General features: G+C 38.6%; 1 protein-coding gene across 2 annotated transcripts in view; it reads left to right on the top strand.

Moving 5' to 3' along the window:
- pde2a (phosphodiesterase 2A) overlaps positions 1 to 7,706 on the top strand; it is a 169,913-nt gene extending 162,207 nt beyond the window's left edge. For both annotated transcript variants that reach the window (XM_026192065.2, XM_080288672.1), the window contains exons 24-31: positions 61 to 148; positions 2,112 to 2,159; positions 2,471 to 2,545; positions 2,679 to 2,778; positions 3,665 to 3,777; positions 4,637 to 4,675; positions 4,793 to 4,899; positions 6,777 to 7,706. In XM_026192065.2, the coding sequence (XP_026047850.2) occupies positions 61 to 148; positions 2,112 to 2,159; positions 2,471 to 2,545; positions 2,679 to 2,778; positions 3,665 to 3,777; positions 4,637 to 4,675; positions 4,793 to 4,899; positions 6,777 to 7,011 (805 nt within the window). In that variant the 3' untranslated portion in view covers positions 7,012 to 7,706. The remainder of the gene's footprint in view (positions 1 to 60; positions 149 to 2,111; positions 2,160 to 2,470; positions 2,546 to 2,678; positions 2,779 to 3,664; positions 3,778 to 4,636; positions 4,676 to 4,792; positions 4,900 to 6,776) is intronic.
- Positions 7,707 to 13,386: the final 5,680 nt, after the last annotated feature.

Here is a 13,386-nt window from a genome sequence, read left to right as displayed (position 1 = left end):
ATAATGATGTTTTATATCATTTGTATTTAAAATGATTCTTCTATGCCTGCTGTCTTCTAGGGATATAGAAATATTAGCGCTCTTTGTGTCCTGTATGTGCCATGATCTGGACCACCGTGGCACCAACAACTCTTTCCAAGTGGCCTCGGTGAGAGCACATACTTTGCTTTTGTTTTATTAGAAAGCAGTAGGAATGATACAAAATAATAGAAAAATAAACAAGGCTCTAAGCAGGACTGCAGCTTTATGCATGCAGACAAAAAATGCATTATGTTTTTAATCTTCTATTCAGTCCAAAAGCTGATATAGGGAAAATAAACACAATAATAAGTAAACAAACCAGGGAAATGAGCAAGTAATCCAAAAACACTAGGAGATACAGGGAAGCTCTGAGCAGGGAGGTACAGCACTGGGGTACACACAGCTGCAATTAACAGAGGGGGGCAGAGACACACCTGATATAGAGAGGAGCGGTAGCAGGTACTAACACAGCTGAAGCCAACAAATATAATGAGATGGGGAAGTAAACACATCACAAGACACAGAAAACAGGAAGTGTGACACAACACAACACAATGGATGGAATAGAATGAGTCTGACACGGAGAGAAGATCGGCGGACGAGACGGAGGAACGTAGAAAGGTGAACGTGAAACGTGAACTAAAAGCAACGTCAACGGTAAAAATAAAAACTAATAACAACTGAAAACTTGGCATCTTAATAATGAATAAAACATGTGAATAAAAATGAATAAATCCTAAAAGGAAACCACAAACAGACGAGGCTTCTGAACTCTTAAACACAGTGAATTCAACTAAAGCAGCTATTTGATAAATAGAAAACTAAATACTAATTAGAGCAAGGAAAATAATCATACAAATGACAGCTAAATATATACAAACCCACAAGGAAGGTAACAAAAAATAGGTACCAGCGTGGTACCATGAACTATCTTAGTCTTTTCATTTCTTTTAGTCGTCTTCGAGAATAGTTCTTCAGGCTTCTTAAAGGACTTTTAAAGCTCTTCTTTGGATGTTTCTGTCAAGATGATCCCACTCTGCTTCAATAATGTTGAGGTCTGGGCTCTGTGAAAACCAATCCATGACTGATAGATGATCCATTGAGATAAATAGATGGATAGATGGATGAGCAAAAGGCCAGATGCATCAATGTGTCCTCTTTAGGAATCACCTTGGTGCCACAAAAATATAATTTTATGCCTTTTTGGCATTTTTCATTTTTGGATATATGAGTTCAGTAATTTTAACTTATATCTATTATTATGGTATATACAAGTGGTATCTTTCCAATTATTTGGCCTGTTTATTTGGGCTTCCTATCCTCTCAAATACAGAGCGTGTATTTAACAGGATAGGAACGGTGACCTGGCCTGCCTTCCCAAACCGCCTGCTCCTGAGCATCCCCAGAGGACTGCAGATCCACTCTGCCCAGATACTAACCACTCAGATGAGACTGAGAGAGAAAGAACACAATAAGAGGAGATAAGAGACAGAAGAAGAGAAGATATTGCAGTAAATGATAGTGGTTACTGCATTAACAATATTGTATTAGTATGTATTGTTTACTGTAAATGAAAAAAGAAAAAAAACATATGAATAAATTAAAAAGCAAACGTTAGGGGGATGTTATTTGTGAATCACTTTCCCCGCCTGACAAAAGCCAGGAAGAAACACACAAACCATTTCATTTAACATGACAACAACAGCGGGAGTTATGATAATGTTGAAATTTTTACTTTAAATGCTCGAGATGAAGCATCCCGGGTAATAGCGAGGGTTGCACGGTTTTATCAGGGTCTAATCACGAGGTGATTAGAAGCGTGTCGCCCTGCTACACTCTAATCAGGCACAAACCTAAATCAGACACACATTATAAGACAAAAGTAATCCATCATTGATAAGCTTCTGTATATATATATATATATATATATATATATATATATATATGTATTTTTTTTTTTCAATTGAGAGCTGCCATCTCCTGTTAAAGAGAAAACACTGCTATATTTTATTGGAGGATGTTGATTTGAATCAATGTGCCGCGCATGCTAAAAGGATTGTGTTTCAAATGTGTGTCTGTTATGTTTCCAGCAATCTGTGCTGGCTGCTCTCTACAGCTCAGAGGGATCTGTGATGGAGGTAAAGTCTCTCAAAGTTTTCACACTGACTGTGTAAATCTTTATTTCCTATGACAGAGACGATAAGATTGTGCGATTACTGGTATAGGCTTGCTCCTTCATAGTTAATGAATGCCATTATCTGAGAGCTGCTAATGTAGTGTTCTGCTAGGACATCTAGTGGCCAAAATCAATCATGACATTTTTTTGCAGCAGCGATGAGGCAATGTGAGGAATTTAAATTGGTTTTTGCCTTTTGCATTGCAGCATTAGTCACTTTAGAGTCACCGTTTTCTAACACGTTTTGTCATTATGCTTTATTTGCCACGCCAGAGACATCACTTTGCCCAGGCCATCGCTATTCTGAACACTCATGGCTGCAACATCTTTGAGAAGTTCTCCAGGAAGGTGAATTATCAAACCCTCTCTCCATTCGTGCATTTCAACAACTTTCTTTTTTCTCAATCTCTCGCTGATTTCATATTTTCATTTGCTTCTATCACCGCCTTTGCAAGCTAACGATTATTTTTTATGTCTCTAGGACTACCAGCGCATGTTGGATTTAATGAGAGACATAATTCTGGCCACGGACCTTGCTCACCACCTTCGCATTTTCAAGGATCTGCAGAAGATGTCTGATGGTACATGTCACATGTTCAGTATGCGCAGCCACGTCTCTACAGTTGCTTTAGACTCACACCCGTGAACAGCTCCAGGAGGCTCAGTTCTGATTGTCGATTCACACTGAAAGCAAAGCAATATTTCTTTTTACGTCTCCTTAGATTAAAGCGGCCTGATTTCACAAGGGAGACGAAACAATATAGAACATTAGAAATTCACCGTTTCAGTACAATTATCCATTGCTGAGCTGAAAGATCGCTCATAGACAGACAGACAACCCATTTTCCTCTGCACTATGACTTGCTTCTTTTTCATGAACTGACTTATTTTGCAGAGATCTGAGTTCACGCTTGCAACATTCAGCTCTGACATTCTTAATAATCCTCCACTTTCATTGGACTATTTACCCTTTAGAAAAGACAGTTGCTTACACTCTTATGCAATGTAATTGGCTGTAACCTCCAGGCCAGTGGTTTGTTACGCTTGAATGCAACCAATTATAAGTTATCCTGAGTGGATGTCTCCTCCGTGGAAACAATTTCGAGCCGTTAAAGCAATTCAAGGACATTAAAAACCACTAAATGAGTTAGCAACTTTCTCACACTCTAGAATAGGTGACTTGTCAATCATGGAGTAGAATACTGAATGAATGTGTAGAGTGTTAATAGGCACTGGAAAATCATTTCTGCCTACCAAACACGCAAAGTCTGCTTATCTAACATCCTGTTGTGACCTTCTTTTATTGTCACTTCTATCATTATGCATATTGGAGACTAAAATGAACTTTATGCAATGAGTTTGAAGCACTTTTGCTTCGGAATTGTGTGATTTTCCTCTTAGATGAAAGGCAGCAACAGTGCTTGAAATGCTGTTAACGCAGAGCGATGCGTTTTGTGTGTTTTTCAGATGGATACAATCCAAAAAGCCGTACCCACCACTCCCTGCTGCTGTGCCTGTTGATGACTTCGTGTGACCTGTCAGACCAAACCAAGGGCTGGAAAACCACACGCAAAATTGCTGTCAGTTTGTGTTCTGCACCAGTATATGTGAAACATTACCACATACTTACTAGAACTTGCCATTTGTAGCAAAATTGTTGTATTAATGTGTTTAATTCAGTTAAGACTGTTAATATTTCAGTATTACTGCAGTACAAATTCCAAAAGCTTAGTGGAAGTAATAGCTGTAATTATTTTGACCTAGTAAACTGCTCACTGTAGCAGTTTATTCTAAGTAGGAAGAAAATAGAAAAGGCTTTAGTGTGATCGGGTTCATGCTGCATTTGCTGATTTGCAGGAGAAAGAAGTTTCTGTTTCATCTTTTAGCAACACGACTAAAGATTTCTAATTAACAGTGTTTGTACAGTGAAACTGACCCATTTCTAGGACATTGGAGATTATGAGATGCAAAGCTGTACAGCTGGAAACAACCTTTGAGCTGTATTCCATTATTTTCTATTCTGAGAAACCGCACTCCATTTTAGGATTATGTTTAATCTTGGCCTGCCCCCTTTCCACCACCAAACCCGTAAACCTTGCCCCAAATCCTCCACCCTCAATCTCCAAACACCTAAAGCAAATAAACTGTAAATCCTTGTTTTCAAAACCAATAGCACATTTCTGTGGAAGACTTTATTGGCTTTTACAGTGCTCAGTTGATACATTATCATCTCAATAGCAAGAGAACGCATTTCTATCAGTGAAAAACCCCAATCACACCAAATATTGAACTTTAATAGAAGTGACTTGCAGTTTATGGCAGGTAACAGCATAAAATGTTTGCATAAAAGACAAATAAACTAAATTTCATACATAACGATGTCTCTATAAATATGACACATGTTAAGACTTTCAAATATCTGCTGCTATGTTCCTACAGGAGCTGATTTATAAAGAGTTCTTCTCTCAAGGAGATCTGGTATGTTTTAGTGTACGCTAACTGCTAAATGACATGTGAAAATAGTAACATGTGGTGAAAGTGTGTTATTGTACGCCTGACTGAGGTCATTAATCATAGCTTAACGTGTGTTTGCAGGAAAAAGCCATGGGTAACAGGCCCAGTGAGATGATGGACAGAGAGAAAGCGTACATACCGGAACTGCAGATCAGCTTCATGGAGCATATCGCCATGCCGATCTACAAGTGCGTACAAAACCTGAAAGCAGCACAGACTCATTATTGGATCTGTTTTGGTCCTTTTATCACACAAAGGATTTAGTTTGAAACATTGCTTAAAACAAAACTGTAGATTATGTACACATTATCCCCTGATTCTGGAGTCTTTTTGCTGATTGTTTTGGCATTCACTCTCATCAGCACTGTTTTTACTGTGGTTGAAACTTTTTAAACTAACTAGTGGACATTTGAGCATCTAAGTAACTCATTTAAAGGAGCAAGAACAGATAAAGGTAGATAAATTCATTACGTCGACATTAACAGTTTGAAATTAATGTCAATTAAATTCAGTAAATTTAAATAAGCAAGTGCATCACATTTGCAATATATAGACCTTTAAAGTGATAATCATAGAGAAACACGTCTGAAAAGTGAAGCCAGCCTCATACCTGCCATTCCTTCTAATGGCCTGCAGGGGAGGCAACTCTGCTGTTTCATTTCATGTTTTGTAGAATACAGCATGATATTTATTTGTAAATTATGGTCGCAGGAGTTCAATTCAGTTGATATATGTATATTTATATAGAAACTCCAACAATCAGATGATCCCCATGAGCGAGTAGTAAGAACTCCCCTGCAGGCTCAGGGGAGGGGCAGCCATGTCTTTTGTGACCGGTCGGGGTCTTTATAAGAGTGAAATAAACAATGAAGCAGGACTACTTGGTGACTGAAAAGTCACTAAGACAGATAGAATAAAGCATGGATGTAGCTTCTAGGTCAGAAGAATGTGCCTAGTGGCTTAACCTCCTAGGACCTGGCGTCCACATATGTGGACATCACATTTTGGGTTATTTAGACCAAAATACTCAATTTTGCGCTACAAGGGCCTGATATCCACTTATGAGGACATTATACTGCTACTGTTCTATCGAAATTTGAAACAAATATCCTCATATGTGGCTCTCATTTTTCTTAGAAACAAAAATCAGGTTAAAAAAATCTGGTAATTCTTTGTTTTTACATTCACCGGGTCCCAATATGCCCAAATATCAAAGACAAATTTAAAATGCATGTCGTGGAAGAGTTCGGGTCTTTGGAGGTTAAAGCTGCATTTTATCTGAAGGCCACCAGATGGGTTTAGTTTTGGTTGCAAAAAGCTTTCCGTGCTAATAGAAGTGTGTTGGAAATCAGCTTTCTATCTTGACCTCTTGAAACACTTTTCTGCTGATTTTATGGGCTCGGTAACTGGTTTTTGTTCTCATTGAATAACAAATGAAGTCTGTTATGTAAATCTTGTTCATATTACGTTTCAAAGTGGAGGTGGTATGAACCACACACTTGTTAGCTAATGACACAAGTCATCATCAATGAAGATGGCGATGGCAAACGCTCATCTCGAGGTTTCAGAACAGGATCTGAAAAACCAAAGGGTGACGACTTTTATACCACCTGTGGTTGCTACCATTTGAGCACACATGATCCTCAGATTCTCAGTCAGACCCAGACCTGGCACCTGACATCTGGTTATTGAAAAAGCAACCAAACAAACACATAATGCTTAAAGTGGAAGCTTGAAAACAGGACTTCAAAAACCAGTGATTGACATCAATTTGGCCACTAACATTGTCTATATATACAGTTTATTCTGATAATGTGCTGTGACTGCAACCTGTGAAAAATCAAAATGCCAGTTACTGGATGATTAAATACCCGATAGCACAGTTCAAATCATTACATGGCGTTAAATAAATAAAATTAAAACAATAATTATATGAATGATTAATCCATTTCATTTAGAGTGGCATTAATTGAACAAACTCTCAGACTGGGACATTGAGGACTCTTCATTAGCAATCATGTGTAGGCCTAAAATTAACACCACCTGCTGCCTCCTGTCTTCTCAGGCTGCTGTCTGAACTGTTTCCCGGGGCCACCGAGCTGTACGAGAGGGTGGCGGCTAACCGTGAGCAGTGGACCAAAGTGTCCCATAAGTTCACCATCCGTGGGTTGCCTAGCAACAACAGCCTCGACTTCCTGGACCAGGAATACGAGCTGCTGCAGGCCCAGGGCGCTTTCGGGAGTGACGACCACTGCCTCAACGGCTGCCTCGACGACACAGAAGGAGGGAGGGGTCAGTGACGGCAGCAGGCCGCGGACGGTTTTCGTCGAGTTTTCCGTGGTCCCGTAAGAGGCTGAGGATACCTTTTTAGTGACCTAAGAGTCACAGGTCTCTCTCTGCTGTCAACCACTTAGATGCTTAGGAGGCCAGACAGGACGGGACAAAAGTTTCAAACTGAATCAGACGAGCGATCTGAAACGAGTGCTGGAGCCACACGTCTCCGGCTGAAGATGGCAGAAGGTGGTGACTTTGTCTATTTCAGCAGCTATAATAGGTTTTTACCACTAGTCACAAGCTCATTCATACAGTACTGATCCTGATTAAGATTGTAAAAACACACAGCTACACTGACACACATATGTACATGCACATACTGTCTCAAGATCGAGGGGGGCGGAAAAGATTCATTGTGACAGCAGAGACTACTTCAACATGTAACAGTGAGATGAAAGTGCTATAGTTTCTGTAAAATGTGTCATAAAAGCTTATATTGATTTAAAGCAGCTGCCATAGCCCTCACCTGATGCTTATGAATGCATGCTGTATGGACACCTCATGTTTTATTCCTTTTATCTGGGTCAGTGTTTATTTTTTTTCCATTAACTAAGAAATGAATGCACTCCATTTCCATTTCCATCTCCACTCCGTCTCAACACATTTTAGTTACAGCTTTTCAGGATATGTGTAATAATAAATTCATGACCATCAAGATGCACGGGGAGTTTTTGTTTCTTTTTAGTGATTCACTTCTTGCTTTTTTTAGGTGTTTAGGGGACAATTTGACAATCACTTATTAATGACAGAGTCACTGATCCCTGACCCTTCTTCATTAAACACTTAACCCAAAAGACTCCCATTTTATTCTTCTCACCATCCTCCATCTGTCACATTTCCTCTTCATTTAGGTCATTTTTTTCTGTTCTTGACTAACGTCCTCATGAACCCACTTTAGGTAAAGAGTAACCAAATCCCTTTAAAAGATCCATCTCATCTGTAAGTGCAAATGTGCCAGAGTAGAGTGTGTCATCGAGTGTGTCATATGGATCTGCCTTATTGCGCATCTTTGCTGCCTTTCTTAGAGCTTTTAATATATAAAAATTGAAATAAAGAGTCTGTTTAGTATGTATGTTGTATATTTGTTATAGAGATAGCGTGAGTATCGACGTGTTTGACTGAATGATCTGCTGAGAAGATGTATATCTGTGAAATACCCGTGTGAAGAACCTCAGATGTCACAATCGTCATTTCACTTCTTTCTATTTTATCTGCACAGCCACCCTCGGGTGTCCCAGTCAGACATAAAAGCGTTTTGTTCAGTTCTCAGTGCATCCAGATTGAGGTTTTTTTTTCTTTTTTAAAGAAACTAGAGATGTAGCCATCACAAAATTACTCTTTCTTGGAACCATCCAGCGGTTCACTATCGCTGCACTCCAAAGGAAGCGTCAGAAATTATGTTCTCAGCTTGTGCCTCATAGAAAACCTGACTGGATTTTTATGTTACAGTACGCTATTGCTCAGTTTTACCTTACGATGCTTAAAGTAGGAAATGCTGCAGAGCAATGTGAGGAAAACCGCTGAATAGTTACAAAGGGAAAGTGGACACCATTGCACGTGGGCTGCACGGGGAGGGGGCGGGGGATGAGTGAATGTGTGGATGGGCACGAGCGTCTACGTGGGTGAGAGAGAGGTAGTTAAGAGCAAGAGAGAAATATTCGGTGTAGCTCCACAGAGGCGGTGTTCACAGAAACGAGGCTGACACAAACCTCGAGTGATCTACCAGAATTTCTTCCTTCTTCTCCCCCCTTTCCTTTTATGCTGCCCCGATAATGTTAATGGAAGAAGATGAAAGCTTCTTTTCAGTTTTTTTTCAAATCGCAGGTTACAAATGTAGGATTTCTCTTTGAAAAGTACCTTATGAACCCTCATGGGATCCTTTTGAAGACAATTAGTGAGGAGCTATTAGTGAGGAAGGTTAATCGCCTCTAAAAGTGGTGTGATGTATGTGTGAAACCAAGATTGGGATATGCATCAGCGCTAGCTCGATGGAAGTGCTTGATCTGCCGTGGACGAGATGGTTTTGCTGCAAAGCTTCTAAAGGGCGTACAGACGTGTCTGTATAAGAGCCACTCTCTCTTTCTTGAACTCTTTTTCTCATTTTTTTGTTTTATTTTTCAGTTATTTCAAAACCAACGTTTCACATGTACTTGTCTTTTTTTTCCATGTGCAATATAAATTGTCTGCCTCTGTGACACTGCATAGATTCCTATGTAAATACCTATGCCTCTTGTTAAATTATTGCTTTAGGTCTGAGTTGCCAAAGCCTTTTAAGTGTTAGATCATGATGTTTCCATTTAGAAAAGAAACACAAATCAATGGAGTGTGACAATTTTAATCCTAAAATGCTTCAGTTTTCTATCACGATTGTGTATCTGTCCTTTTTGTTTGTTTGTTTTAGAGAGTCAGGGCTAAATGTGCCAAGCAAACATTTTCTACTTTCTTGGCAAGCTGCAAAGTGAAAAAGAAAAAGAAAACATTAAAAACACCACAAGAAAAAAGAAAAAAAAACCAGACAGAACTTAAAATATTTTTGTTCTCTAATGTTGGAGTGTCGACGAGGGCTGTGTTCATATTTGACTTTTCCCGCTACGTCATGACAGCTTGTCAATGGATTGTGAACACAATCGATTTCCCATCATCACAGAGCAGCGGGACTCGAACCTGTGACGTAACGTCATCGTAACAATCACCTGTGACATAATTGTTAAAAGTGGCAAAAAATATAATTGCTGTAAATATCAAGCGTTTCAAAAGAAAACGTTTCTTGATCGTCTGTCATTATTTACAATGGGACTTTTTTTTTTCCAATTCTGTAATGTGTTTAAAGTGGTTGCCTTCTGTTCTCCTTTTCTTTCTTTCTTTTTTCTTTTTTCTTTTTTCTTTTTTTGCTAAGCCATTTTTGAACAACCCTAAGCTCAGACTTTAACAGAGGGGATGAAAGAAAATTATATGTTTGTTTGGGATATACATATAATATATAACCCAGGCAAATCTGAAATGTATAAATGATGCTTATACTGGTCAATAAATCCAGGATATTCATCTGTTAATTATTTGTTTCATTGAGTTCTGAGTGCTGGTGATCTTGTTCTTCGTGTTGAACAAGGACAATTTTCAGAAGTAGGCAAATGTGCAACATTTTAAATCATTTTTTTTTCTTGAAATAAATCTGGTGAAAGGCTTCTCGGTTGTCCTTTCTAAATGTGTGTGCACACCACACGTGTATTATGTTGTCTGGAACTGTGTATTTGTATCTGGCAACACTGATTTAGTCATCACAGAGGCATCTTTGCTGTTCCTGTTGACCTGTGCCACATGGACTCATGGTTAAGCATGGCTAGGCTAACATATTTCAGAGGGGTTGCTAGGATAAAAATCTACCCCTAAAGTAGTTAGCATTTCTCCTGTTTTTACATTAGTTTAAATAGAAATTATATAGCTTGTTCATACAGCTATACTTTTATAATGGGAAATTACATTTAAATTATATGTTATCAGCCCCTAGTTGAAGCTATTCCTGTATAGAGTTGTGGTCAGAAGCTTTCATAGACTCATCACAGGCAAAAATGTCATGGTAAATCTGGGTCTTTTTATGATTTCTCTGAACTGTTGAATGACTGTACAACAAATATCTTTAATAACTTTAAAAAGAAAATGAAAAATTTGGTGTTGAAGTTTGAATTGACTTTGAATTTTCTCAAAAGTATATATACAGGCTCAAACATATACATGTACCCCACTAATATTTGGTTTAATGTTCTTTTGCAAGTTGCGCCTCAACTTGACACTTTTGGTAGCCATCAACAACTTTCTGGCAAAAGTCTGGCTGTATATATGACAACTCTTCAAGCGAGACAGCTCAGTCTTTATCTCATCTGTCCATAGAGCTTTTCTGCAGTAGACATTTGGCTCGACCATGTGAGCAGCTGCAAATTTCACTCGAGTGATTTTGACTTTGTAGCAGGGACTTCTTTCACGGTCAGCACTCTATCAGTCCATGGTGATGTACAAGCTTTACAGTGGACAGTGATGCTGGCGTTCCAGCAGTTTCCAGTTCTTGACAGGCTTAAACCTTGGTGGTTTCTGGGTTCCTGACCATCTGAGGGTTTGGGTCTTCCTGCAGATCTCGGCAAAGTCATGACACATCTGAATAACTTGTACAGATGTCCAATTGTTTAAATGATGATCTTGGAATCCTCAGTTGTTTAGAAATGATTCAAAGAGACATTCTTACTTTTGTAATTCTCCTTCTTAGATCGTCTCTGAAGTCCTTGGACTTTCCCATTGTTCTTTTTTTTTTTTTTTTTTTTTTTTTAAATGACATCAGAAACAGCAGTATGCGACATTACGTGATGGCAGAGCTTCAGTTCATCCTTTGTCTTTTTTTTTTTCTTTTTTTTTTTTTTTAATAAATAGGACAGGGGGAATGAATGAGAGAAAGAGGGGGAGAGAAAGAAAGAAAACCAAAGGGGAGAAGAGACGGTGAGAAGGGGGGGAAGAGAGAGAGAGAAAAAAAAAAAAAGAACTCCTGGGTCACCTGTATGGAGAAAAAAAAAACAAACAAACAAAAAAAACAAACAGAGGAGACAGCAAACAACAAAGAGCAACATAATAATAGAGAAAACAAAGCACCATCACAATAAACTAGCTAGTCATAGATATCAATATTTACTAAATAATAAACGATATTGTGCAGCACGCAAGATAGACAGCGCACAGTGTGCTTTGAGGTAGCAGCCAAGAAAGCTTTAGTCCGCGTCTGTGAATACCCATGTGTGCATACCTGTGTGGATCAGCATGCTTGCATTCCAAAGGTTTCTCCATGTAATGATCTGCTAGGGAGTGTGGGGGGGCCACAGCCCCGTCCTCCAGGGTGTGAAGCGGGTATGGAGGAGATCAAAACTCCAGACATCCAGAGGCCCCCAGAACACTTTCCCATTGTTCTGACTATTGGTCAATCCAGTGACTGCTGTAAAATAAATCCTTTATATGCTGGCAAACTGAAACTACCAGTTTTAGCCAATCGTGACCCCTAATGAGAATTTAATAGCCCTCAGCACTGGCAAGTTAAAATCAATTGTAGAATTGCAGTACCAGTTATGAAAAGGTTTAAGATGGTGTATGTATATATTTAAGAAAGGATTTATTCTTTTTAAGAAAAATCCAAAATAAATCCAAACTTGTACACCCCAATTCTTGTTTTTGTTTTTTTTTTTGATTGATTAAAGGTGAATGCTGTGCAATCATTGCACCCTGGAAAAATAGCAGTTCAAATAAATCATTAAAAGCCCAAAATCACATGAAAATTATACCAATGATGAGTGTGTGTAAACTTCTGACCACAACTCTGTATGATAGTAGAAAGAAAAATTTGATTAAAGGGGACATATTATATTTTTATTAATGGAATTGACATAAGCCGATTGCTTTAAAACAACATTTTTATGATGGGCTTTCCTTATTAAGCCAAAAAAAATATTGTTTTAAAGGAACAATAGGTGTGTGGGGCTGTCTTCCTGAGAGATAAGCTGCTCTCTGAGTCATTATACAGGCCGTGCACTGAAAAAGCTGTCAGAATGGCTTGGAGCAGACTGAACCCTAAGCGTTGGGAATTATGCGAATCCCCCAATAGTGCATATATGACAGAATAAGGAAAGAACATCATAGGTCACCTTTCATGAATATGAGACAGGCGAGTCTTAGACTTAGAGGTCCAGGAAAGACCCATGCAGCAACTGTAGACTTCAGATCACAGCACAAATGCATCCGTCACATCTTACAAAGCATCACAAACCTAATAAAACGAATTAAATAAATAAATAATAACAAAATAATTTTAACAGCAAATTATTGACTTTTGGGAACAGGTAGTTAAGTAGGCCTAAAAGAGGACGTATCATGTCTATTGGGCACTTATGATAGCGCAGTGTCCGTGATATATACTTATATGTATCTTCAACAATACATACTATTTCATAAAGTGATCTATTTTATGTATACAGTCTCAAGCAAAACAATTACAGTGGCTGAAAATTATTTATTACTTTATTACTGCGCCTGCACTTCACTCTAGTATCACACTGGTAAAGTACAGTAAACAAACTACAGTAGTACTGTGTAGCAGTTAAATGCATGCTCTAAAACAGTGGTTCTTAACCTGGGCTCGATCGAACCCTAGGGGTTCGGCAGAGCCTCCACCATGACATGCACGGCTCATTTTGTGCACCAATAAAAAACATATCTATGTCTTGAATTTGAAAATAGTTTTTTTATTTTTCACTAAAGAGGGGTTCAGTGAATGCGCATATGAAACTGGTGGGGTTCGGTACCTCCAACAA

Source organism: Astatotilapia calliptera, chromosome 14, assembly GCF_964374335.1.
Source record: "Astatotilapia calliptera chromosome 14, fAstCal68.1, whole genome shotgun sequence".
In the NCBI taxonomy this organism is placed as follows: Eukaryota; Metazoa; Chordata; class Actinopteri; order Cichliformes; family Cichlidae; genus Astatotilapia; species Astatotilapia calliptera.
The sequence above is the reverse complement of the archived record's forward strand: the minus strand, read 5'-3'. Positions and strand labels throughout refer to the sequence as shown.